This window comes from Colius striatus, chromosome Z (genome assembly GCF_028858725.1).
Source record: "Colius striatus isolate bColStr4 chromosome Z, bColStr4.1.hap1, whole genome shotgun sequence".
In the NCBI taxonomy this organism is placed as follows: domain Eukaryota; kingdom Metazoa; phylum Chordata; class Aves; order Coliiformes; family Coliidae; genus Colius; species Colius striatus.
This window is the reverse complement of record NC_084790.1, coordinates 69,853,210-69,880,248: the sequence shown is the minus strand read 5'-3', so window position 1 is coordinate 69,880,248 and position 27,039 is coordinate 69,853,210. Positions and strand designations below refer to the sequence as shown.

The 27,039-nt window shown below is 35.6% G+C and overlaps 1 protein-coding gene across 1 annotated transcript in view; it reads left to right on the top strand.

Moving 5' to 3' along the window:
• CNTNAP4 (contactin associated protein family member 4) overlaps positions 1 to 27,039 on the top strand; it is a 227,766-nt gene that overhangs the window by 160,408 nt on the left and 40,319 nt on the right. Inside the window, exons 9-13 of the mRNA XM_062017669.1 lie at positions 2,453 to 2,602; positions 10,647 to 10,818; positions 17,601 to 17,707; positions 20,289 to 20,408; positions 24,730 to 24,927. Coding sequence (XP_061873653.1) covers positions 2,453 to 2,602; positions 10,647 to 10,818; positions 17,601 to 17,707; positions 20,289 to 20,408; positions 24,730 to 24,927 — 747 coding nt within the window. The remainder of the gene's footprint in view (positions 1 to 2,452; positions 2,603 to 10,646; positions 10,819 to 17,600; positions 17,708 to 20,288; positions 20,409 to 24,729; positions 24,928 to 27,039) is intronic.

The window sequence follows — 27,039 nt, the reverse complement described above, 5'->3', positions numbered from 1 at the left end:
ATTTTTCTAATGCTTTATACTGTTTTTTAAAGGTCTGTTACACATGATCTATCCAAAATATAACCAGTCTAAATGGCTAGGTTTTAAAGCATTTTCTTAATCCATATCTCTGTAACATACCAGCCCTTATTGTAGTGGTTTTGTGTGGCCAGGTTTTGGTAGCAGAGGGCTACAAAGGTTGGGTGTTTAAAGAAAGAGCTGTCAGAAGCTTCCACTGTATCTGATATGGTCAATGCCAGCCGATTTTCAGATGGACTCACTACTGACCAAGGCTTGGTCTGTGAATAACATATTTGAGAAGGGGAAGAAGTTGCTGTGCGGTTGCTAAACTGCAGCAGCTTCAGGGACTGAGAATGTGAGAATAGCATTGTGAGAAGTTCATGAGGGACTGTCTACCGTGGTGAGGGACTCCACACCCTGGAAGTGAGAAGAGGCCTCTTCCTGAAAAGAAGTAGTGGCAAAGCCCATCTGTAATGAACTGAGCATAACCCCCATCCACCATCCTCCTGCACCACTAGCAGGGAAGGAGGTAGGGACCTGGGAAGAATGAAGGAGTGGGAGGAGGTGTTTTAAGATTCAATTTTTATTTCTCATTTTCCCTATTCTATTTGGATTATTCATTAATAAATGAAACCGTTTCTTTCCAAGCTGAGTCTGTTTTGCCTATGGCAGTAATTTCTGAGTGATCTCCCTGTCCTTATCCCGACTTATGAGACCTTTGTTATATCTTTCTCAACTGTCCGGTTTAGGAGGGGGAGTGATAGAACAAATTGGTTGGCACCTGGCACCCAGTCAGTGCTAAACCACCACAGTAACATAAGATATGCCACATAGAAGGCTCCTGTAAGTTCTATGAACTGTCACCAGTACCAACAGGCTTCTTTGGCAGCTGGATATCTTGAATATATAGGCAATCTCTAGCCAATCCCTCCACTTTACCTGTAGGGCTATGTAAATACTATGTAAACAGATTACTCCTCTACGGATGTCCTTTTGATAGCCAGATGCTAGAGAGATATCTTTAATGCCAATTATTCATACTGTAAGTGTACTACTCCTTCAGCAAACTCAAATGCTACTTCTCATCGAAGACTGCAACCAAAACAAGTGATGGCCAGAATGATATCAGAAAGCCAGTGAATGCAACTCTGTGTTTTCTGCCTTTATGTTACAAAGGTGAATTGCTCTTGAAAGTGCAAAACAAAGATAAGAAGATCTATTAGACGTAGCTTTTATGTAATTCCACTCAGGCTGCAGATAAAGCAAAACGTTTAACTTTTTGTGTTATGGGGTCGCTAATAAATATAGTGGTTGAACTACGAAAAAGAAATAACAGACAAGGTGTATAAGACTAATCTGTAAAACATACAAGAGATATTTTGTAGATGATACCTTATCTGAATTTATAGTGTGATTTTATTACCTGTGTAACGATCTTTTGTTTAGAATGTGGTACTATATGGAGCCTAGTAATGACGTAGTTTTTTGAATCTTCTTGTCTTTCTATTTTTATTTATTTTCCTTCCGTTTGAACTAATCAGTTAACTAGTGGACTGGGTTTTTTTGGAACATACAACACATTCTAGTGGTGAGATATAAATACATGACATTTCAAAAGGGGAATCACAGATCACAAATCATAGACACTGCAGTCAAGAAAAGACTACACAATTCAAAGATTGTATTCTTTGACCTTACTTGAAAAAGTATCTCTCTTCTGAAGAACAGCCAAGAATGTGATTGACTTAAAGCACTTCTTAAAGATAATAATATGCTTACATATTGCCCTATATACAATTAATTTAAATATATAGATGTAAGTGTTTTCCAGAATTAGGGCTTTAAGTTTATTACTTTGTGGCACCTTACACCTACACAGTCAGAGATCATGTAAATGGTATCAGAGGCTAAACTGTCAAAATTTTCACATACCTTTCAAAGAAATGAGACAATTGAAAGAAATAGAACTATGTGACATTGACATGGTGGCTGCTGAAGCTTTTAAAATCTACACGATTTTGCTACTTTACTGGATTGTAATATATTAACTACCTTTGATTTTAAAACAGGAAGAAATCCTTTGTAATACTGTAGTAAAGCTGTGTATTATGTGTAAAATACTGTACCAGCCATCACAATGGTATCTTAATGATAACCTCCTTAGATTGGGAGGATGCTTTTCATAGTCACTACATTAAATGGATATATTACAGGTAGTTAGGAATGTTACAACAGTAAGGCTTATTCACTGAAGTAGATTTGTTTTTTCTTTATCAGATTTGAAGCAGGGGAATAGAGAAAGCTTCTGTCTTCATGAAAGACATTTGTGCTCTTCATTTTCTTTTCCGCTATGATTGCTCTAACAATCTCCTCTTTTAAAGTCTGCACTGTTCAGATAGTATGACAAATAATGGATGTTTATTCTTCATTTTACCTTTTCTTTTCCTTCCAGGTACTGGATTAAATAATGGCCAGTGGCATTCTGTGTCTTTCTCTGTCAAAAAGAATCGTATCAGTGTAACAGTGGACAATGATGTGACTTCCTCTGCTCATGCCTCCATACCTCTGCAAATTAATTCAGGAGATGTTTTCTACTTTGGAGGTGAAATATGTTTTTTATTAATGCTGACATTATCCCACAATCAAACATCATTTTTCCCTGATATGTCTAATCAAATGGAAAGAATTGTATGGCTTGCCTTAAATATGCTTTGCCTAGCTTGGTTATCTCTCAAATGATCTGTTTTTCATGCTCTGCTATGATGTTTCTGAGTTTATCTTTCCTTTAAATTTTTTAATGTTTGGTAGAACAAATTACACCCCCTAAGTCCTTCTTCATGTTTTAGAAAATTGTTTTCTGGGATCATGCCCTGATAATTGAATATAATATGACTGACAATCAACGGAACACAAAATTCTCTCTTGTTGCATACTGTGTTGTGTGGTAAATTAATATTTTGTGAGACTATTCCAGTGGTATGACTTCAAGTTTTCACCTTAAGTGAGTGCTTGTGTACTTATGCAAATATCCTCTTTACATGATACAATTTTTTTTTTTACTACAGTGACGTAAATTTCCAATGTTTGGAGGATATAATTTGTACAAAAATATGTGTTTAGATATCTTCATTTCCCTAGGAATATTGACAATTATTTGTTACAAAGTGATTTTGTCATTAATCGCATACATTATTACTGATAGAATTGGGTATGTTCTTATGTCTAAATCGGTTTGGTATGGACTACATAATAATAATATTAAACTGCATTTGAATGTATTGGTCAACATTAGCCCAATGCTCCATCTCATAATAGCATAGGAATTAATTGTTGGACTATTTATTATCAGTTCTCAGATTTCTGAGATAATTGAAAAAAATCACACAAACCCCTAAATCTGACATCTAGCCTTCTCTAATAAAAATACCACTTAATCTGTCAGATTGTGGTGGTTTAGCCCTGTCTGGGTGCCGGGTGCCCACTAAGTCATAACATCACTCCCTCTCCTAAACTGGACAGGAGAGAAAGAAATACAATGAGAAATTTGTGAGTCAAGATAAAGAAAGAGAGATCACACGCAAAGTTCAATTTACATATAAGAAAAAACGATTTCACTGTGAGAGTGATGGAGCAGTGGCACAGGCTGCCCAGGGAGAGTATGGAATCTCCCTCCATGGAGGTCTTCAAGACCTGCCTGGACATGTTCCTATGCAACCTGATCTAGGTGAACCTGCTTCTGCAGGGGGGTTGAACTAGGTGACCTTTAAAGGTCCTTTCCAACCCCTACCATTCTATGATCACTCAGCAATTACTATCACAGGCAAAACAGACTCAATTTGGGGAGAAAAAAAAAAGTTTTATTTATTAATAAACAATCAGAGCAGGACATGGAGATGAGAAATATAACTAAATCTTAAAAACATCTCATCCCACCCCTCCCTCTTCCCAGGACTCTCCTTCCTCTACCTGTAGTGGCACAGGGAATGAGGGATGGGGGATGGGGGTTGTGGTCAGTTCATTACAGATGGACTTTTCCACTGCTTCTTCTCAGGGGAAGGCCTCTTCACACTTCCCAATGCTACACTGTGAGGTCTCTCCCTATGGGAGACAGTCTCTCATGAACTCCTCCAGTGTGATTCCTTCCCATGGTCTACAGTTCCTCACAAACTGCTCCAGCATGGGGCCTCTCATGGGGGCAGGTCCTCACACCCTGCCCCAACATGGGTCACCCACTGGCAGAACAGTCCTTCAGGTACTGACTACTCCTGCCGGAGTCCCTCACAGGATCACAAGTCCTGACAGCAAAATTGCTCTGGTGTGCTCTCCTCTCTCCCCACAGGCTCCCAGGTCCTGTCAGGAACTTGCTCAGGGTGATCTTCCCACAGTCACAGCTTCCTTCAGGCATCCACCTCCACCAGTGTGGGATCCTCCATGCGCTGCGAGTGGATCTCTGATTCCCAGTGACCTCCATGGACTGCAGAGGCACAGCTGCCTCAGCATGGTCCTCACCACAAGTCACAGAGTCTTTCTTTCAGGGCCTAAGCACCCTCCCTGCCCTCCTGCTCCACTGACCTTTGTATCTGCAGATATATTTTCACATTCTCACTCCATGAAGCTGCTGCAGTTTAGCAACTGCCCAGCAACTTCTTCCCCTTCTCAAATATGTTATTCACAGAGGTGTTACCTTTATCACTAATTGGTCAGGCCTTGGTCAGCTACAGGGTCCATCCTAGAATTGAGTGGTTCTAGCCTTATCAGCTACATAGGAAGCTCCTGGCAGCAATTTGTTTAGAGAGCCGTCCATATAGCAACCTGCAGTACCAAAAATCTGGCCCAGGCAAAACCACTACACTATCAGAGAAAGATACAAAAACATTGGCCTTGAATAGCCAGATGACTACTTTCTGCCCCACTACCCCCCACAACTTCTACGTTGCTTTAGGTTCCCATTTCTCTGATTGGGTGATTTGCACTATTTCAGAGTTGAAGGCACACCTGAACAAATCAGATGGGATGTGAACAATTGCAAAAAGCAACATATTCAATTAATTTGTAAAAAGATCTTTCTATTCATTTTGGAGGGGCTGGAGGAATGCAATGTAATTCCAAGAACACTGAAAGTACTAACTGCATACCCACTCCACGGCTTCTCTGATTTCAGCTTTACAGCTGATATCAGCACCTCATACATGTCATACAAGCTTGGGAAACCTAGTAGAAGGTTTCTGAGTTTAGAAAATTGTTCATTAAAATTTCATATAATATACCACTATCAAGATGCAGACAATGCATTTTTACTTTCTTTCTAAGTTTGTATGAATATTTATCATGTTTCTACATGCTGGTTGTTAAAACATGAATATCTCTTCCAAGATAGCTGTCCTGGGGATATGCTGGTTAGTTTGCTTGTTTTAATTAATACAAAGTATACAAGCTATATGTATGCTGATTTGAGAAAATGTGTAATCAACATGAAAACACGTTAGAAATATGTCAGCAGAGATATGTCAGCACAATTTCTAGTTATAGTATCAACAAGCATATAGTGCCTCTCTCAGTTCTTGGAATAAAAACTCACTGTAACTATAAGAGCAAAAAGAAATTGTTTAATATTACAATAAGCACATTGGGGAAATTCCATTATTAAAGAATTTCTTCCTATTTTTAATATTCAGTCCACATTTCTAAGGAATTTCATTAATATTAATTATGTTGCTTTTTCTCTAACAGAACTAGAAAATGGCTTCTAAAAGACAGACACCAAAGAAAAAATCCGAGGCACAATTTTGTAGAATAGCTAAGTGCAGAAGAGATAAACTTTTAGTGGTCTTTTTAAAATTATTATTATTTGCCTTATTTGGCTCTTTTTTTTTAATATGTACTCAACTTGAAATATCTTATTCTGAATGCATGGCAGATTTTTCACCAGAAATTATAAAACCTCTTTTACAATTTTATTGTGAAATATTGTAAAGAGATTGATTAGTCCTATAATTGATTTGTCTGTTTGGACGTGGTGATGAAAAGTTACTGTGCTTCTAACTGGTGTTTTAGAAGTCCACTGATTTTCTTAAAGCAATATACCAATTACATGGTAAACGTTTTACTTTACAAAGGTAGCAACAGTTTTGAGTTTGGTTCCTCACCACAGTAAAACACATTGCAGTAGTGGTAGTGATATTTACCTACTGCTCTTCAATCCTCAGTAGCTCCACAGCAGAATGGTCCTCTGAGAGATTAGGCAGGGCAGGGAGCTGTTCAGTTTCCTCTGTCTACAAGGCAGCTACAGCAAAGGCTCATCAATACCTTTTTGGGTCCTTGAAATACCCTCTCCTGACATACTCTGCTAAGGATGCATGGGGCCTCTGGGCCAGTTACAATGGGATGTTTATTCCACTCATTTCCTGTTAGACTCACTTCAACTTCCAATACAATTTGTTGTTGGAATCCCCTTGCCACTCCAGAAATACAGATGGGTTCTGTACCTTTATAGTTTGGCAGTATTAGGTGGACATTGTGCACCAGAATCAACTAGAGCCTTATACTCCTGTGCATCTGACGTACTAGGCCATTGAATGCACACAGATGTCTTGTCTTATTGTCTTATTAGATGCCCCTCTCCTCCAACTGGCTGAAGACAGGGGTCCTCTGATACTGTCTTTTGCAGATATTGTTTGTGTTTTGTAATCATGAATCAAAGATCCCTTCAAGAAGATGACAACTGAGATTATCCATTTTACTCTGCCTGGGGAGGTTCCTGCTGGAAACTGGAACAGTATTTCTAGAGAAAGAGACCCCTTTTGTGACTGTTTTTCTTTGCAACTCATGTATCTGTGCCTCTAGGATAGTTTTTTGATTCCATTCTCTCATATCCTCTAGTTCGTCATAAAGGCGTAACTCATAGTGTGTACCTTCTATATTCTCTCTCTTAAGCAGAAGAAAGCTTACTCCTAATAGCTGAGATATGGACCCTTACAGGTCGGGGCAGAACTTATCCTTACATTGCTGGAACCCTGAGGACAATTTCTTGACTAGTATGTATGGCAATTTGTCCACAGATAAGATGCAAGCCCATAGGGCGCTAGAGATACTTCCTTTGCATTGCTGGAATTTGGAGACACTTCATCCATCATTTCTCCCTCACCTTCTTTCAAGAACTGCCAATTAACTGTCATAAGATGATGATACAATTTATAGAAACTTTTACCACATAGGTTGTGTGCATTGGACTTCACCTTGGTCTGTGGATAACTGCTCATTTGAATAATTATAAACCACCTCCAGCATGACTAATTCCTTCATGTACTGGATAGCTCTGTCCACAGTGGTCCACTTGACGGGATGACGTATAATATCATCTTTGAAGTGTATTTTTCCTTCACACCTAACAGAAGTCTTCTCCAGAGGCTGAAGTCTTACAACTTTTTCCCACTTACCTTGCCAGTATCCTCTTCCATAGATAGAGATTCCAGCTGCTTGCTTTCCTCACCCTCTAATTCCAAGCTACTCACCCCATCATCCTAGCACCAGAGAAACTAGTTACCAATATGTTCACCTGGCTGAAATCCTTAAGTGTACCTCACAGCTCATTCCAGGGTAGTGATTGGATGATTATCTCTGATTCTGCCTCTTTCTCCTGTTCTCATGATGACCCTTGTTCACCTTAATCACTTACAAAAAGAACTGATGTTTTAATGTATTTCTTCTTCTGTGTAGGGGCGATTGGTACTGGCAAAGGTTGATTCTCTGGTTCAGCTGCAGTGCATGTCCCAGGGGTTAGGGTGGCTGTAGTGCTCAGCATGTGGATTGGAATAGCTGCAGTGCCTCTTGGTGTATTTTGCTTTCCTTCCCCTTAAAGGTGCTGTATAATGTCATGCAGTGTTTAGCAGATACTGACCAGAGCCCAACACAGTGTGGAAAACTATGTCTCTTAGGAATAATCACATTATTTTCTTTCCAAATATTCTATCACTTCAGCAGGGTCCTGTAGTTTTTTGAGAGTGAAGTTCCAAACCATTGAAAGTGAGAAGTTGTCTAGATATCTGCCCATATTCTCCCGCAGATTGTGGCACCCATGGGTTTTTAGCCTTGGGGCAGATATCTAAGTAGTAGTTTAAAAAAAATATCTATATATATAAAACCTAAAGAAGACCTGAAACATATTCAGGAAAAATAGCAATAAAAACATGCTTACTCAAATATCCCAATGATGTTAAAAATTCTTAAAAGCTCTTGTAATAAGCCTGAAAGTGAAATGGGACCTTAAAGAGTGGGAGAAAGTTTTCTCCATCTCTCCCACACAGATTATGTGCAGTTACTAATAAATTCTGAGAGAAAAGACCTGAGGTACAGCCATGACAACAATACTGCATAGAAATGACAGATTTACCTCGTGACCAATGATGTAATGATATTATAAGTCAGTTACCCTATATAGCAAAATGGTCATCCTCATCTCTTTCCCAGAGGTAATTAACTGTATTGCCGGGAATACATAGTTCATAACTATACTTTTTTAGCACACTCTGGTCAGATCTGCCTTTTTGCCCCATGTTAGGCACTAAAGAAGGCTGACATGGTTTAGTCCCAACTGGAAACCAGCCACTGTGCAGCCACTCACTCACTGACAGTCACTGATGGACAAAGAGAAGAATGAAAAGAAAAAAGTAAAAATTAATGAGTTTAAGGACACGAAATAAGAACAGTTTAATAGGACAACAAAAGGAAATAAGAAATAATAATAACTAATAAAATTGTATTTGAAATGAGTGGTGCACAATGCAATTACACACCAGTAGAAAGTCAATGCCTAGCCCATCTTCAAGCTGCAATCCCTCCTCCTTCCCTGAACACACTGCCAATTTATATACTGAACATAAAATCATACAATCATAGAATGGTAGAGGTTGGGAAGGACCTTTAGAGATCATCTAGTCCAACCTCATGCCAAAGCAGGTCCATGTAAATCAGGTTGCATAGGAACATGTCCAGGTGTCTTGAAGACCTCCAAGGAAGGAGATTCCACACCCTTCCTGGGCAGCCTGTGCCAGGGCTCCATCACCCCCACAGTAAAATAGTTTTTTCTTATATTTAAACGGAACTTTTTGTGTTCCAGCTTCATCCCATTAACCCTTTTCCAATTGTTAGGTACTATAGAAAAAAGGGATGTCTCAACCTCCTGACACTCATCATTTGATATTTGTAAGTAGTGAGATCCTCCCTCAGTCTTCTCTTTTCTAGACAAAACAGCCCCAGTTCCTGCAGCCTTTCCTTGTTTGAAAGATGTTCCAGTCCCCTGATCGTCTTAGTGTCCCTGAGCTGGACTCTCTCCAGAAGTTGCCTGTCCCTCTTGAGCTGGGGAGCCCAAAACTGGACACAGGACTCCAGATGAGGCCTCAGTGGGGCAGAGGAGAAGGGGAGGAGGACCTCCCTTGACCTACTGAACATGCTCTTCTTGATAGAATACAGGATGCCTTTGTCTTTCTTGACCACAGGGGCACATTTCTGGCTCATGTTCAGTTTATTATCAACCAGGACTCCCAAGTCTCTCTCTGCAGAGCTGATCTCCAGCAGGTCAATTCCCAGCCTGTACTGATGCATGGGGTTCTTCCTTCTTATATGCAGGACTCTGCACTTGTCCCTGTTGAACCTCATGAGGTTCCTCTCTGCCCAACTCTCAAGACAGTTGAGATCCCACTGAATGGCAGCATAGCCTTCTGGCGAATCAACCAGTCCTCCTGGTTTGGTATCATCAGCCAACTTGCTGAGAATACACTCTGTCCCCTCATCCAGGTCATTGATGAAGATGTTGAACAAGACTGGCCCCAGAACCCATCCCTCTGGAATTGCATGTGATATCATATGGCATCAAATAACCCCTTAGCTTTTTCAGGCCATCAGTTCTGGCTGTGCTTCCTCTCAGCTTCCTGTGAAAATTAAATCTATCTCATCCAAACCCAGGGTCATCCTCAAAACATGTCTTGAACACACCAAAATTGATTCATTTGAAGTCCAGGGTTGTAAATCCCCTTTTTTTCTTGCTCTGTTTTTGGTGGATCCTAAACTCCACAGCCTCATGTTTACTTGAGATTGTCCTTGAGCTTCACATTTTCAACTTTTTCTTTCTTGCCTACTAGTAGCAGGTGAAAAAGAGCACTTCTCCCAGGTAAGTCACTGATTACCTGTATCAAGAAATTGTCATCAGTGCTTTCTGAAATCTTCTAAACAGCTTAATAAATGAAAATCCCTATACTTAGTAACTCATTTTTAATTTATTTTACTTTGGTTGTATTTTAAAACTCATACAAATCATGTGCACCTTGTATTGTAGCTTAACATTTTGATATTAAGGTCAGTCAGACAGTTTGTTCACATCTTGATTTCATTCATTGCTTTACAACTATTGCTTGGATTATCGTTTATCCAAATTTTTAGTGATACTTTTGCATAGGCTTTAAAAATAGTAATACTGAACAACAGTATTTCTTTGTTGTTACACCACCATGACTAATTAGAAGACCTTCTAGCTGAAGTCTTCCATTCGTAAAGTTTCCAACACATGGAGATTATCACAGTTCTATCTACTTCTGGAATAGATACATTTTTCAATAATTTTTTTTCAACTCCAGGTTTTGTGCTTCTTTCAGGCTGCCCTGGCAGTGGAAACATTCCTGAATGTAATACCTCATTTGGTGGCTTTCAAGGATGCATGCGACTCATTTCCATTGGTGACAAAGCAGTAGATATGATTTCAGTTCAGCAAAATGTTTTGGGCAATTTCAGTGATATTTTGATAGATTTGTGTGGAATTATAGACAGGTAAGAAAATAATATTTACTATTTCTTCTGTTTATTTGAATGTTTTATTTCTGATATTGACTTGATGACAAAGAACAGAAAACTACAAAATGGCATATTGCTGCTTTTGTAAGAATTCAAAAGTCTAGAGCAAATGTAGTATACATAGCACAGCAATTAGATTTCCTTGCACTAAAAATAAAATTACAGTAGCTACAGTTAAAACTGTTCTATGTTTCTGACAAATTTTACCTCTCATGCTTTCTTTTCAAGTAAGGCAATAGACACAACCTTCCTTCTGTGACATGTAGTCCCATTCACCCTTTAAAATGCTAAATTCTTCATAACTTATTACTTATTCCTATATTCTACCCATCCAGAAGCACAGTAGATAGTATCCATTGTGGTGAGTGAGCAATAATTTTTAGGCTGTGGTTGGAACTATTCTCACAACTTGCAACAAATGCTACCTATCTAAAAAAAAAATATCTAGATGAAGTGACTCCCTCTGCAGGGAGGAAAGACTGTATGGCTTTCCTGAAATAGTTCAAAAAGTTTAATGGAAGGCCATTGATGGAATTCAATGTAGTGAAGGCAGAAGATGAGCCAAAAGAAATGTTGCAGAACAGCAGAGGCTGCTGAGAGGAGAGGGAGCAAATGCACAAATGGGCAATTAAAAGAGATGATTTCTGCTGCAGTCTCAGGAAAATGCAGTTATAGACATCTGTGGAAAATCTGCTTTAATCTAGAAATTGTTGTGTTGGACCAAGCTGAAAAACTGTACTGAAATGACAGAACAGGCAGGGAAAGATGTGCTTGTACACATTTCTTCCCAACCCTCTAAAATTTTAGTCCTTAAATGTTGTCATTTGCTCTAAAGCAATCTCGTTGAATTACAAGACTCTTAAAAATTGCTATCTTTGTGGAAAACAGTGTAAGCAGAGATCTGCTTCAAGACCGTACCCAACTGGCCAGTCCACAGAAGTATTTCTGTGATCTATATTCTATTTATAGAGATAACACAGTGTACATCTACTCAGATCATTATTTTGAAGTCACAAGACCTTGTAGATCAAAGGCAAAAATAATACTAATTCTTTACATAATTGGTCATAAAACTTTATGGGAACGAACCTCCAAAAGGAGGGTAAAAATCTGCCTGCATTGTGATCTTTTCAATTAGGTTCTAGTGTGTATTATCATAGAATCATAGAATGGTAGGGGCTGGAAGTTACCTTTAGAGATCATCTACTCTAATCCCCCTGAAGAAGCAGGTATTCTCACTAATCTTTTCACATCAGTCATGTTTTAAGAGATTATACAGTTGTATATATGTAACTCTTTGTGCTAATTTGTCTCTTCTGACATAATCCTGACTTGCAGTAGGCAGTAAATTTGATAGACATAAGCAGAGTTTGGCCTCAATCAGAACTTTACCATATAAATAGTTAGAGATTTGTATTTGGCATGCAGCATACACCTCCATTCCTTTTTACCTTTCTCATACCTTACTGTTTTTGAGTAATTTTCTCACTTTTCAGCCTTTTTACATTGTCTCTTTCCTCTCTTCTATGATAGATTTGTCAACAGGAGGAGGGAGGTGATCATTCCCCTGTACTTGGCTTTGGTGAGGCCGCACCTTGAATACTGTGTCCAGTTTTGGGCCCCTCTCTGCAAGAGGGACATTGAGATGCTGGAGCGGATACAGAGGCAGGCTACCAAGATAGTTTGGATCATGTCTCATATGAGGAACAGCTCAGGGATCTGAGGCCATTTAGCTTGGAGAAAAGAAGGCTCAGGGGAGACCTTATCACTCTTTACAACTACCAGAAAGGAGGTTGTAGTAAGGCAGGGGTTGGTCTGTTCTCCTTAATAATAAGCAACAGAACAAGAGGAAACAGACTCAAATTGCACCAGGGGAAGTTCTGGCTGGATATCAGGCTGAATGAATCTGGCTGAATTTCTTCCCTTAAAGGGTTGTCAGGGATTGGAAAGGGCTGCCCAGGGAGGTGGTGGAGTCCTGAAAGTGTTTAAGAGACGGTTGGATGTTGCACTTAGGGAAATGATCTAGTGGTTGATAGGGCTGGGACAAAGGCTGGACTCGATCATCTTAAATGTCTCTTCCAGCTGAAACGATTCCACGATTCTATGACCTCATGATCTTCTAGCTTCTAAAGCATTGATCAGTGCTGCTTTTTCAATGCTGGAATATAGCTTCCTCCACTTCTAATATAACATTAGAGGATGTCTAAGCAATATTATGAGGGGAAAATATTACCAAATTGGCTCATAAGATAATTGATGCCAATTTATATCTCAGATTTACCATCGATTTTTCAATACACAGTGTAACTGAAGACCTCTCAGAATGCTCATCTCACAGCTGTGGATTAAGAACCATCTCTTCCTCCATGAATGCAGAGATGTCTACATTTTTAAAGGAAGATGATGCATTTTTACATATAGTGATTTCAGTTCATTTCAGGTTTTTAATGGCTTTTATAGTAAATGTATACATGCGGGTTTTTAAAAAGAAGTTTGCATGTCTAAATATATATAAAGTCACTCTGTGAATCTCAGTATATATAAAACTAGTGTTATTGACAATATTCCAGTTTTCATAAGGTTTTGTATTTGTTCAGTGCAAGTTCAGCTTATTCAGAACTGCACCCTACCATATTGGTTTTTTCTTGCTTTTAAGCACTGTATAAAGGAGGTTAGCTTTATATATAACCCTTCTTCATATTTCTATCTTGCTGACTTTTTATAGCATATGAAGGTAGTTACCATCTTTATTTTATACCATCTGCTTTTTTTCTGTATGGAGTTAGGCAAGGCACTTAAACTTTGAAACCACAGCTTCTGACGGTGTGTTAAGTCTTTATTTGATCTTATGTTACTCATAGTTCATCAAAATCATATGTGGTTTCCTATGATCAATGATACCAAAGGAGAAAAAAAAAAGTCTTTATGGAAGGTTTTTTTAATTCGTTTTGTTTATATTGGTTACATATATTGATTTTGTCCTTATATCTTAACAATTACACCTTTCTTGCAGTAGTTCTTTAGTTTTTAGCTTCTCAGCATGCTTACTTTGTGTTTTCCTAACTTTTGAAAATATAAATTTAATCCACTCATTTTCAGCAATTTTGTTACATTCATTATCTTTTGTTTCAATCTAGCCTGTTTTTAAAAAGTCTCCCTGGTCTTGTGCTCGCTTACTTCAGGAACTATTTATTTCCATTTTCTTCACACAGTCTTAATCCTTTTGATATCTGCAGATCATCATTTGGACAAAACTTTATGTTTCTCTTTATCAGATTAATTCTATTTCTCACCATAAATCCCAGTTGATAAAATACGCTCTTCTTGTCGACATTAAAATTGCCTACTAGTATTAAAACAGTTTTGAATATGTCACTTGTATCATCTTGTGCACCATATTGGTTGAGAGAAAAGTATTTTCTTCCTACAATGATTTCTACACATCTTTGGTTGCCTTAAGATGAAAAAATTAGCATTTTTGCCACTATGCCAGATATCCCTTTCCCCACAGTTGAGGGCAAACAAACCACTTCCTCATCATATAGTCTTTATAGGAGTCTTTGCATCTCTGATTCTTAATAATGAAGCATGACACAAATTCTGGAGTTATTGATGTCTTTTGTAGTAGAAACAGTGGACCATGAAATATAATAGTTTTACACATTTGAAGTACATGAACACAAAAATTGTTGACATATTGATCTGAATCTATGTGCAACAGTAAATAAAATAATTCTCTAATGTCCATTCTTTATCTCATATGTGTATATATCCAGTTGACATATGTAGACTGTTTTATCAGATTTGCAGTCCTCATTGACACATAGTTGGTTAGTTGTTCATTTATTGATTTAGATATAATTTATTAACCTGTTCTTTTGAAACAAAAAAAAATACCATTTTCCTACTTTCTATTTTCTCACTTCTATACACTTTCAAATTTCTCCTCCTATGCATAAAATTGTTATGACTCTTTCCAGTCATTGCTCTTCCCATGATCCTTCATTTGTATACCTTTATATCATTCCATTGCTCATATCCCTCTTTGGCATGCAAATAATTCTCTTCATGTATTTATCCTTACTATCTTTTCTCTCAGTTACTGTATCAGTATATATTGATTTAATAACTACTAATTGAACACAAACTATTGACAAAATAATTTTAAAGGACACAATGTCATTCCAAACGCCTCATAAAGTTCACACATTTAGTCTCTGAGGAAACAGTACCAGATGAATCTGTCATAATTACATCAAGCACTACACAGAAACATGAAATTGCTTACCAGGAGCTATTGCACTTGGTTTCCTGGCAGCAGTACCAAAATAGAATAAATGAACAAAATAATATACATTAAAACACCCAAGAAGCCAACCATAAATTGCCTCCCCCCCCCCCCCCCCCCCCCCCCTTATGGTACTGGAATAGCTTTCGAGCATTTTTTCTCCCTTTTTTTTTTTTTATTTAAAACTTTAGAAAGAACAATAATGAAAAATGGAACAATCAGTTATTCTTTTCAAAATATTTTTTCAAAATATAGTTTGGAACCATGAGAAGCAGATAGTGCACAGTACATATATGTAGCTGATAATCAACATAGAAATTTCTTTCAGGTTTTGAACCAATGTTCTCCTTTGAATATTGTTTTATTATTTTTATTATTGTTATTGTTGTTGTTATTATTATTATCATTATCATTATTATAATTGTACTGCCTTTGTTTTAAATCCTGTATAATTTTCAAATGCCATACAAATAAAAGCATGTTTTCAAAAAATACTGAAAATACTTAGGCAACTGATGGTTTTATGGTTTAAGCTGGCTTTATAATGAATCAAAATTTTTCCTTTTACAGGTTGTTAGGAATACTTTTTCTAATATTAGAAATATTTTTGTTAGAAGATTAATTTCCACAGAGAAAGCACTGTTCTGAATCTTGCTTTGAGTAGGGGAGCGACATAAAGTGTAATTACATCTTCATTTTGATGTAGATAGTGAGGACTTTATAATAGTCATTCTGAAACAGGGAAATTGTAAAATTTAATGTTAAAAAATTTCAATTTTACCCTAAATTGTTTTCACTTCTATTAAAGTTGGTTCAAGCATCATCAATTTAGTCAAAGCATTGCATCTTGTTAACACTATTAAGAAAAATCATTAATATGGACAGGGAGTCAATACAAGTAAAGACCATGTAAATCACTTACAATTTTGTGGTAATGATGTCTTTATCAAAAAGAAATAAGACAAGAAAAGCTATTACTGAAAGGTATGCATGCAGAGTAGTTGTCATAAGGCACCGAAAGTCCTGAGTGGCAGTTATGATAAAGGAGGTGTATATTTGTAATAACGGACTAATCATACCTGTAGAAAGCAAAATTAAGCATTTACCCTAAGAATTACCATGATGAACATTTAGAAAATCCCTTCAAGCACAGTATTTAATATCAAAATAATTGAAAGTCCAGTGCCTAAAGTTAATTTTTATTTTCCAAACCATAGCTTATTGACGTATATCACCTACAGATTTGTCTTAGAAATACATTTCTGAGTGAGATAATAGGTACAAGATCACCTCTTTCACTGGCAAAACTGTCATGCATTTACTTGAAAACAAGTGACCTATATCACTTACCTTACCTACACTTTACCTACTAATTCTTCTTTTTGTGATTTTTTTTTCCCTTTTCTGAAAACCTCTGCTTATTCTTATTTATACATGTGAAAGGAAGATAAAGATAAAGGAGTGAATGTACAAAGGCCCTGAATTATTCATAGGGCAGATGTGTGAACTGCTGAACTTTCTAAAATCCTAATTTAATACCCTCTTCAGATTTCTTGAATAAATTAAAAGGTATTTTAATATCCTGTGAATATTAGTGTTCTGTTTTTTCTGTAGTTAATGTCAACAGTAAAGCCTTTTTATACTTTCTGAGCTGCATTACAAACAGACACATATACATATACTTTTGATTGCAATTAGAATGTTAGCTAATTTCTAAGTTGAAAAGCTAGTAAACAATTGACTTAAGCCTGCCAGCTTGTTTCAATATATTTTCAGTTCTGTTAAAAAAAAAAAAATTCTTTTTTTTTTTTTCCTCTCCTGCAGTATTTTATACTTAGGTATAGCACTGCAGAAATGTTCTTTAGGGTTCTACTCATATCACCAAAATGAGAACTAGCTTTACTGGTAGTTACCTTTTGTGATGGAAATAATGTACTTAATATTTTATTTCTTCTATAAAAGAAAGTAACCATTGGTTTTAGAAAAAGAAATAACTCTCAGGTACTACAGTAAAATTTATTTATTATTATTTTTTAAAAAAATCTAGTATTTTACAAGAATAGAAAGCAATGTATTGTAATGCTATTTTGCTGAGACATATCTTGTTGAAAAAATCCTATCATTTGCATAAGTTGCCAGGGAATTATCAGCTTTAAAATCTTTCATTGGTTTATCAATCAGTATTGAATTTCAGGTAGTTGAATGGTGATAAGTAGCAATTATGCATCTTACACTTTGCTTCTGTTCTCACAGATTCATTGCATAATTAATATGTTTAGTATAGTCTGTAGAAATAGTAGAGGTTATTCTCTTTTCCAATATTTATATTGAAACATTCCCTGATGAGCTTGAAGACTTACTTCAGGTTACTGTACTACTTTCCCATAATATAACATCCCTTGATAAGCACAAGTGACATGTAAATGAGTGGAAAAGAAAGTGAAAATGCTCTTTTTTGGTTTAATTTTAGGTGTTTACCTAATTACTGTGAACATGGTGGTGATTGCTCACAGTCCTGGAACAGCTTCTACTGCGACTGTGCCAATACTGGTTACAAAGGAGCTACTTGTCATTACCGTATGTCTAAGATGTTTTCAGGCTATGCTTTTATTTCTAATTGAAGGGTTTTATCACAAAAATATATATTTTTATTGATCATTCATGGTAGGAAATTTTCCAGTCATGTAGATATTGACAAATTGGTTCAAGGAAGGGCCTTAATAATTCAAAATACGTTAGAGCAAAAACTCACTGAAAGTTCTAATATTTTTCTCTCTCGCATTTTTCATCATTTACACAATATGATCAGTAATATCCTCTTCCATCCATACAATCCTCCTTTCTGAATCAGTAAATCATTTAGTAATGAGTTTAATTAATCTTTATTCATCAAAACTATTAATATTAATTTTTCATGAGACAAAGAAGTACGTTTATGGGCAAAGTAATCACATACTAAGCTCTCAACACATGTCTATATAGTTTGCTGAATCAGGGAGTAGATTAGGAGAAATTAAAAAAAAAGCTAATGGAAAGTAATTAATTTCACAGGAACTGCTCTACATTGGTATTGCTTTAAGCATGTTCTGGGAAGAGGAATAAATTACTTAGGCCTTCATTACGTGCTTCTAATAACTAGAAGATCTTATGAAACTTTACATATATTTTAAAAGATTCCAAACACAGTCCTAATGATCCAATAAACAATTCTGTCCTTAGAAAAGCTATACAGATCTCATAGGATTTCATGAAAAGAATATATGTCTAAAGACATAGGATTTTTTTGAGAAATCATTGATTTTATTAGAAGAGTGCCCTATTAAATCTTGCTTGTACAGAGACAACAGTAGTGATGACTTTTCCTGTAATGCCTTAATTGTAAAGAACACAGTAGAATATATAACAATTTGAAGAAAATTTGTGTAACAAAGATATCAATTGTACAGATTGTTTTGAATAACATGGTGTATAACATAAAACTATGATGAGCCCCAGGTGAAAATGAAGACGATTTGAATTATTATAATTTGAAAAATCATATGCTAGATCAACAAATTATGTCAATGAGGACAGGTGAAGAGAATGGTTTCTTAATGATTAAGACTTTATGAGAAACACAATAATATTATAAGACTTATTGAAACCTTATTAACGGTTAAAGATACATATAACACCCTTCTGGGATGTTTGTTTATGATTACTAAAATGCTGTATTTGTGGCTATAAAATGGAAGAGCATTAGTATTTGACTTTAGTGTTTTTAATAGTGATTGCAAATCAAGAACCTTGGATGATTTTTGTCATGTTCTAACACTTCTATATGGTTTCAAAGTGAAAAAAAAGGTCCCTTGAATTTTTAAAGAAATATTATTTTTGTTATAAACCTAGAAATACTTTAATGATCTGCAAACATTAGTATACAAACTACTATATTTAGAAAACAATAAATGACTGAATCTCTTGTTGCATTTAAATTTAACTATTTACTATAAGGAATCATGAAATTCTATCTGAAAATTACATAAATTGTGCATTCTGAATATTTCATAGAATACACAATCTGAAAGAATTGTTTATCTTTTTGTTAGATGTTATAAAATGTCAGTAGCCATCGAATAAAAAGTAAGAAGATCACACTTCTGAAAACTAACACCTCTTTTGGATTACTGTAATAGTACTTTATAGTTCAAAAAGAAAAAAATAATCCAAACGACAAAACTGAATTTTAGTAGATCAAATTCTTCTTGACTATTAATAATTATTCTGGACTCACATTTGCATAACAGTCAAATAGAAGTGTGAAATGACGTTTTTTACCTAACAACTCTTCTTTTTTTTTTTTGATAGAGCATTTTCAAGTTTTGACGGTAACTGATAGAGCACAAGATCTAATTTTGAAACTAAGGATCAGAACAGTATGACTGATTAATAGCAATGTAATGGTTAAAGCAGAAATTAGGCTAATGTAGTCTAGCTGTGACATTACCCTCAGTGGTTCCCTTATCTTTAAGTAGAGAAATACACTCATAAGTCTTTTTTTCACAGGTTTTTGATGATAAAGAAGTCACCATAGACTTTTCTTTAAGCCTTGACTGATACAAAGTGTACATGACACGGGACCACAAAGCTGTCATTTTTTCTTTGCTTATTTAGTTCTTTTACTGCAGTCGCTGACAAGTCGTCCTCCATTCTGTTTAAGAAAGGAAGAAAATCAGAAGCGTGAAACCTAAAAAATGCCAGGAGACAATCAGAACACCTAGAAGCACTGCCTGGCTTTGCTGTGTGTGATAGCAACAAGAAGAAAATATCTGAATTTCTTGAGATATTTAATATATGTTTACTACAAATCTGATTACCAGGGTTTTTGGCATTCACATTACTTTGTTGTTTACTGACTCACATTTCATGCCTTCATCCTTGAATTTTCCTGTTTGAAATATGGAAGAAAATGCTTGAAAATGCCCCTAGTGATCTCCCTGATAAAATGAAAATATGAGTTTTCTTATGTGATTTCTTCTGTATTCTTCAGCAGTGAAGACATGCAATTTCTCTTCCCCAGACAGGCTCCATGCCTCCCAATTTTTTTCCCCCTCCCAATTTCCTGAATAAAATGTAAAATTATGTCATCACATTTGTGATGGAATATGTTCTTTTACAGCCATCTATGAGCAATCATGTGAAGCCTATAAGCACAGAGGGAACACTTCAGGCTTTTACTATATTGATTCAGATGGAAGTGGCCCCTTGGGACCTTTTCTTGTATACTGTAATATGACAGGTGAGGTGATAAACTTCCTTAACTCACAACTGGGTTTGTATGCATGCTCATTATATTGAAACATAAGATACCAAGTAAAAAACCTCAGTAGCTGGTTAAGTATAATGTATACATGCAAAACAAAATGAAGGTGACTGTAGCTCAGAATACCAGTCAAAGAATTATAGAGAAATTACAATAGTAACAGGATTCAGGCTGTGACGCTAACACTGTGTTCTTCTTGTGCTTCGTGTAAACAAGATGTGTTCCACATCGAGACAATGTCATACTAGTTCATTTTTGAGGAGCAGCTTTGCTTTCATTGGAGTTATAGCCTCTTGAGGACACTTAAGGAAATGAGAAATAAGCTGTTTTGTGGGAAAACTACTGAATTTTCCCAGTAACCTTCTTAAAAATTGTAATTCAGATATGGCCTTCGTTATGATGAGTATAGACATAAAGCATCATTTCTCAAGCTGCAATTTGACCTTTTAGAGAATACATATGTAACCTTTGTGACTCTCAGAGACTCACTTTCAGGTAGCCTGACTCATCTTCTGTACCCAGGTCTTTGAATTTGTGAATTTATGTCACTAGTAGATTTAGATATCACAGTTTATTGTCAGTCTGCTTTTTAGCAAACCACTTGATGTTGTCTATGCATATCTATTGATACATAGCCCTTAAATGAAGGTTACATATAAATGGCTTTTCAAAAATTATTCATTGTGGCTATTTCCTTTTCTTTTTACTTTATTTGAATTGCTTTTCAGACAAAATGATGGAAACATTTTGTTGTTTCATGTGACAAAAAAAATATTTTTACACAGAACTGTTTAAAAGACTACACGAATAAGCTATAGTTCATTTAGTATAAGTATGTCCTAAGTGTTAAGAACTTGAATTAGAAACCTTACCATAAGCTTTTGATGTTAGTTTGTAAGCAATTTGTGGTCATGTTTATTTCTTGAGAAACTGATGAGACTGTCTGCTAGTGACGTTAGCTGATTTTCACAGCAATCTAAAGGATACTTATTATATATATGTTGAAATTCAATTCTTACAATTTCTATCAGATCATGCAATTCAGCTAGTATTACTATGTCATGTCCTGACTTTGACTTCTACTGTGTTAGCTCATGGTGGGGACATTTCAGATTAGCACAGGCCTTTAGAAAGAAGTATCCTCTTGTCCTTTGTGACCAAAGAATCATGGTACAAATGTGACTTATTTTTTTAAGTGAGTATAACCCTCCAAAGTACAGTGCAGTGTCTGATTGATCTTTTTATGTCCATGAACAGCTGTTAATGCTTTCCTCAGTCACTCGTTACTCACCACATTAAGCAAACCTCATTGATCATTTTTTTGTCTTGAGGTACAGCTTGCCAGGATGAATCTTTTGTATTTGTTTTTTTTCCCGTTTCCTCATGACTGCTATTCCCTTTTCTCACTAGAAGCAAGGAAGGAAGATGCACACATATCTTACAACATTGCCTTGTCTTTGACATTCATAGGTCTCTATTTTCAAGCAGCAGAGAGTGAGGAGCCTTTCCTTTTTTTTTTTTTCTTGGAGGTCAGGTTCAGAATGAAGAGCCTACAATCTCCAGTGCCACCTAAAATGATAAAGCTTTGTAAAGACCTGCTTTTCTTTTTCTTTGTAAATTTGTGAATGTGACAATGAGTCAGATAGTTGACCTGTTTCTCTTAGTTTTTTTGTTCAGTCTAGTCTTTAGGTACAATTATGTCTATCTGCATGTACAAAAATAAATGTTTGATGGATTCCAGCTATCTGCTTTGACACTGTGAGCATATATTAATAAAATTTTATAATTTAGCGAAAAACTGGTAACCAATGATCAAAAAAACTTCACTGATTCTTTTTAATACAATGTTCTTTGAATAGCCATCTCACCTTGGTATTTCCTTTTTTTTTTTTTTTCCTGATAAACCCTTGTCTTGTAATTGACTATGACTTTTTTTCCTATATATTAAAAGGTAGGACATAATCTTATCATGATATCTTATAATGTAAGTCGTGTGTGGTCTGTAAGAAGCTAATGAAATAAAACACAACCTTATTAAATAATTAGGAATAAAATCAGAATGTTAAAATTTATCAATACTACAAGTTAGAAAAAAACCTAATCTGTCATATCTATTCAAATTACATTGGCCATTAAGATACAAGAACACAGTTAACATGAATCTAAACTTGACTGATCCGGAGAACTTTACCTCAGAGCCTGCTCACCTCTGCCTTGAAGTAGAATTTGCTTATGACAGAGTGTCACAGGCCTTACAAGTGAAAGCTGAAACAGAATAAGTTTAGTGTATCTGTATTCATAGGTGAGGGAGCTTGACAAAAGTGTGAAATGGCAGAACCACATGAGATTTTACCAGCCACTAATGTTTAGGGCAATTTCTATCTGGAAGAACAGGGAGGGAGTAGTGTCTGTGCTCCCAAGTCATAGAATCATAGAATCATAGAATGGTAGGTTTGAAAGGGACCTTTAGGGATCATCTAGTTCAACCCCCCTGCAGAAGCAGGTTCACCTAGATCACGTCGCATAGGAACATGTCCAGGTGGGTCTTGAAGACCTCCAAGGAAGGAGACTCCACAACCCCTCTAGGCAGCCTGTTCCACTGCTCCATCACCCTCACAGTGAAACAGTTTTTCTTATATTTAAGTGGAACTTTTTGGTGGTCCTGTACTGGACTCTCTCTGCAGAAGTAAAGAGATTGTTACATTTCCTTGTATGGAAACTGTTGGATAGAGTGATCAACGAGTTCCTGTGCTATGGCCTCCAGTAGCTTTTAAAGTAGTGTCAACATATTTTAACATCAACATTAATTCCTGATCTATCTGGTTTGCATTGTAATAAGTTGTTTCAATTAAAAATGCTTTCCATAATTGCTGTGGGAAATTAAAAGAAGACTTTCAATGAAAGCATAAAGGTGAGGGAGACGGGGCACAGGCTGCGCAGGAAAGGTGTGGGGTCTCCTTCTCTGGAGATTTTCAAAACCCACCTTGATGTGATCCGGTGCAACCTGATCTAAGCAGACCTGCTTAAGGAGAGGGGTTGGACTAGATGATCTTTAGAGAGTCCCTTCCAACCTCTAGTATTCTGTGATTCTGTGATTCTGTGAATTGTTCTATTGCTTAGTGTCAGCAATATGACTTCAAGTTGAAGAAAGTCTCTTTTATAGCAGATTGCACATCTTAATATACACCTTTTATAAACCTTCAATGTATTGTTGATTGTTCAGTCATTTGAATTAAATGTATATTTATATGGAAATATTTTCTGTTTTTATTACAAGAGTATTACTTCAGAACATATTTTTTTAGCAATAATCTTTGAAGTACTGAATATTTACTAGTGATTCATAGGCAAAAAGTCTTGCAGATGATTCATTCACTTGTGGAATAAATATTCTGGCAACAGTTTCAATGCCCTCATTTTACATGAATCATAAGGCTAGTCTACATAGTTCAGTGAAGTATGTAGATGCCTTCTCAGCAGTATCTGAGCTAAAAGTTGACTTAAGAGCAGTATGTGGGTTTTTTTAGAAATGTAACTCTAATTTCTGGACTAGTACTTTGTTATATTACAGTACTGAGTCAAATGGGCATACAGTGGTGGTTGCCGTAGACTTATATTACATCAGATATTTGAAGTAAATTTTGATTGAACTATGGAAGCTGATTCATGGACCTTGACTACATACAGATTTTGAATAGTACCTTTAGTAATGAATATCATTTGATTTTAACTGTCTAGAATAAATCTCCTTCATGTAATCTGAGTGTAAGAGTAAAAACGGTATTTGCAAGCTACTTTTAGGTTTTTTGTATCATACAAAAAGGCTATGGGCCATTTTCTTACACAGAATAAATTTGTTCAAATTATAGTGATATATGTAATGCAGCTAGAATCTAGGGTAGAATTTACTGTTATTTTTTAAACAATTTAAGTCTGTGAAAAGTAACGACAGTAAGTATTACTTCTTTCTGTTCTTTGATTGCAAGACGTTAAGTAAGCTGTAGTAAGTAAACTGTGTCTTGTTTAAAAATTGTTTAAATGTTGTCACTTTTTTCCTTATTCACTAATCACAGCAAACTGAATGCAAGTTAGAGACACAGTAGGATAAACTACTTATAAATAGAAACAATGATTAATTGTTTTTATTTTGCACAGTTATTTATGTCTCTATTTCATATGTTTAAAAGTACTTTTTGTCACCTTAAAGTCTGGTTGATTACATCATACATTCTTTTTCCTTTATGAACTTATGCAACTACTTCTCATTCTTTGTTACTTTTCATATGTGTTTTGAAAGATTCAACGTGGACAGTTATACAGCATAACAACACCAACCTAACCAGAGTCAAAAGTGCTAATCGAGACAATCCTCACACTATGTTTTTCAAGTACTCTGCCAGCCTAGACCAGCTTCAGGCTACAATTAACCATGCAGAGCACTGTGAACAGGAGCTTGCTTACCACTGCAAAAAGTCAAGGCTTTTAGATAAGCCAGGTAAGTAAAGCAGATAAAGCATATTCTATTGCGTAGCACATTTTATTTCACTGACTGCTAAAAATATTTATTTCTATCAAGGTTATGGCATTTTACTACTACAGAGTTAGAACTACTTCAAATGTTTAGTACTCAGATTCTTTAAAGTTGCTGAGAGATATTTGAACCAGAAAAAACACAAATGGCAGTTTATAATGACCTTTGTTCACAGAATTAAATATTCTCAAATTATTCTGTCATAAGTTATTTAAACAGAGAGAGCTGGGGAGGAAAAAAGGAGAATTAGGGTCCATTTTTTTTTTCATGAGCATGAAAAATATGGAGAGCAGACAAAACATATTTCTTATTCTCTCTAAAGAGTAGTAATTTCAAATTTAAAATAGTTACTAAGAAACATAGGTCTATATTTTTTGAGAGCTTTGGAAATATATTCTTATCTCTTTTTATGTGAAACATTCCAGTTTCATCCTGCTCCAGCAGATACGCATTAATACTTTAGTGTCTAAGAGTGACATAGTACCATAGTTAGAAATTTAGTTAGAGATTGCAATTATAAGATTTAATTATAGTTAAATTTTATAGGATGCTCAGCCTATTTAGAAAAGCACAGAGAGATAAATAAGAATTCTGTTTGGAATACCAATGCTTAAATTTGAGGGAAGTTGAGGAAGGTAAAGTGATGTAATTTCATATTTTTAGCTTGCTGACTTAGTTGTGTTTCACATATTCAGAATCTAAAGATAGTTTTCACCAAGTTACTCTGCTTAAAATCACCTTTATGTATTTGCATGTTGATATTTATATATTTTTCTTTGAATGATTTTATAGTCACAAAATAAACAAAAACAATCAATCACACACAAAAAAATAATTGAAGCATACCTGATATTGATATAAAATTCAAATAACATTTTACTGAAATAAGCTTTTTTTGTTTCATTTTTTACAAGTACAGCAAAATATCAAAATTTGAAATGCAAATGAGTACATTATCAAATTGCCTACACAATTTAATCCCTCCCACTTCTACTATCTCTCATCTCCATTAGCTGACAAGCATAAAAATTTATCATGGTAATGGGAAATATTTTTTGGAACCTACAGTTCACATAAGAATTCTCAACTGAATGTATTTTAAGAATAAATTATATTCAGTCACCCTGGATAGCATTTGTGAATGATGTCATTAAAGAAGTCACCTTCTAATACATTTATATGCTCATTAGGAGGAAATCTCTAGCCGTTCTAATTAATAGCTTTATTTTACTTCATCTGTATTATTTGACAAAGCAGATATAACAATCTGAGCTAATCAGTATGAACTTGCAGCATTTCAGTAAAAACTCTCCTCTCACCTTGCTGTAAGAACAAATAACTGAGATCAGCTTTTAAACATATCTCAATGCCCCTAGTGAAAGATTGGGAACATTAATTCATGACTGAAATGTAAAGCTAAGGCATGCTGTTTAAATGACAAAAATATTCTGCTTTGTAGAGTTTTAGTTGTCGGAAGGTTTTTAAAGTGTTATCTGATAAATTATTTATAAACTGTCTCTAGATTTTCTTCCTCCTGTGATGGCTTGCAAACACAAACACTGATATTGGACATTGATGTTATTATGCAAGTTTGACTTTTCCAGAAACTGCTCACACTGGTTTTTGGCCTGCTGGGCTGACAGTTGTGTGGTAATGAATGCAGTCAATATGTTTACGATCTGAGAGATTGTCAGTGTAACAGAGGTCTTATCTAACAGTGAGGTTTAATAAGCAGCGGCAGTTGTAAGTTGAAACTAGGATAAATTCCAACTTCTTCATGGGAGTCTGCTGCAGAAAACTTTGAGCAACACAACAGCAAAAATAAGTGCAGCTGTAAGAAATTACAATTTAACTGTACTTGATTTCTTCTCATGCTTTGACTTTCATATATTCCATCTATCACCCTTCCATCTTCTCATTTGAGATAGTTTATATATATGCTTCATATCTTTTAGCTATTATCTGTTCTGTATATATTTTCTGTTACTGTGCTTGCTTGGCAGCATACTTCAGTTTAATCTGCAGTAACATTAAGGAAACATGCAGTTTTATCATTTTGCTACAAAGAATCTTGAC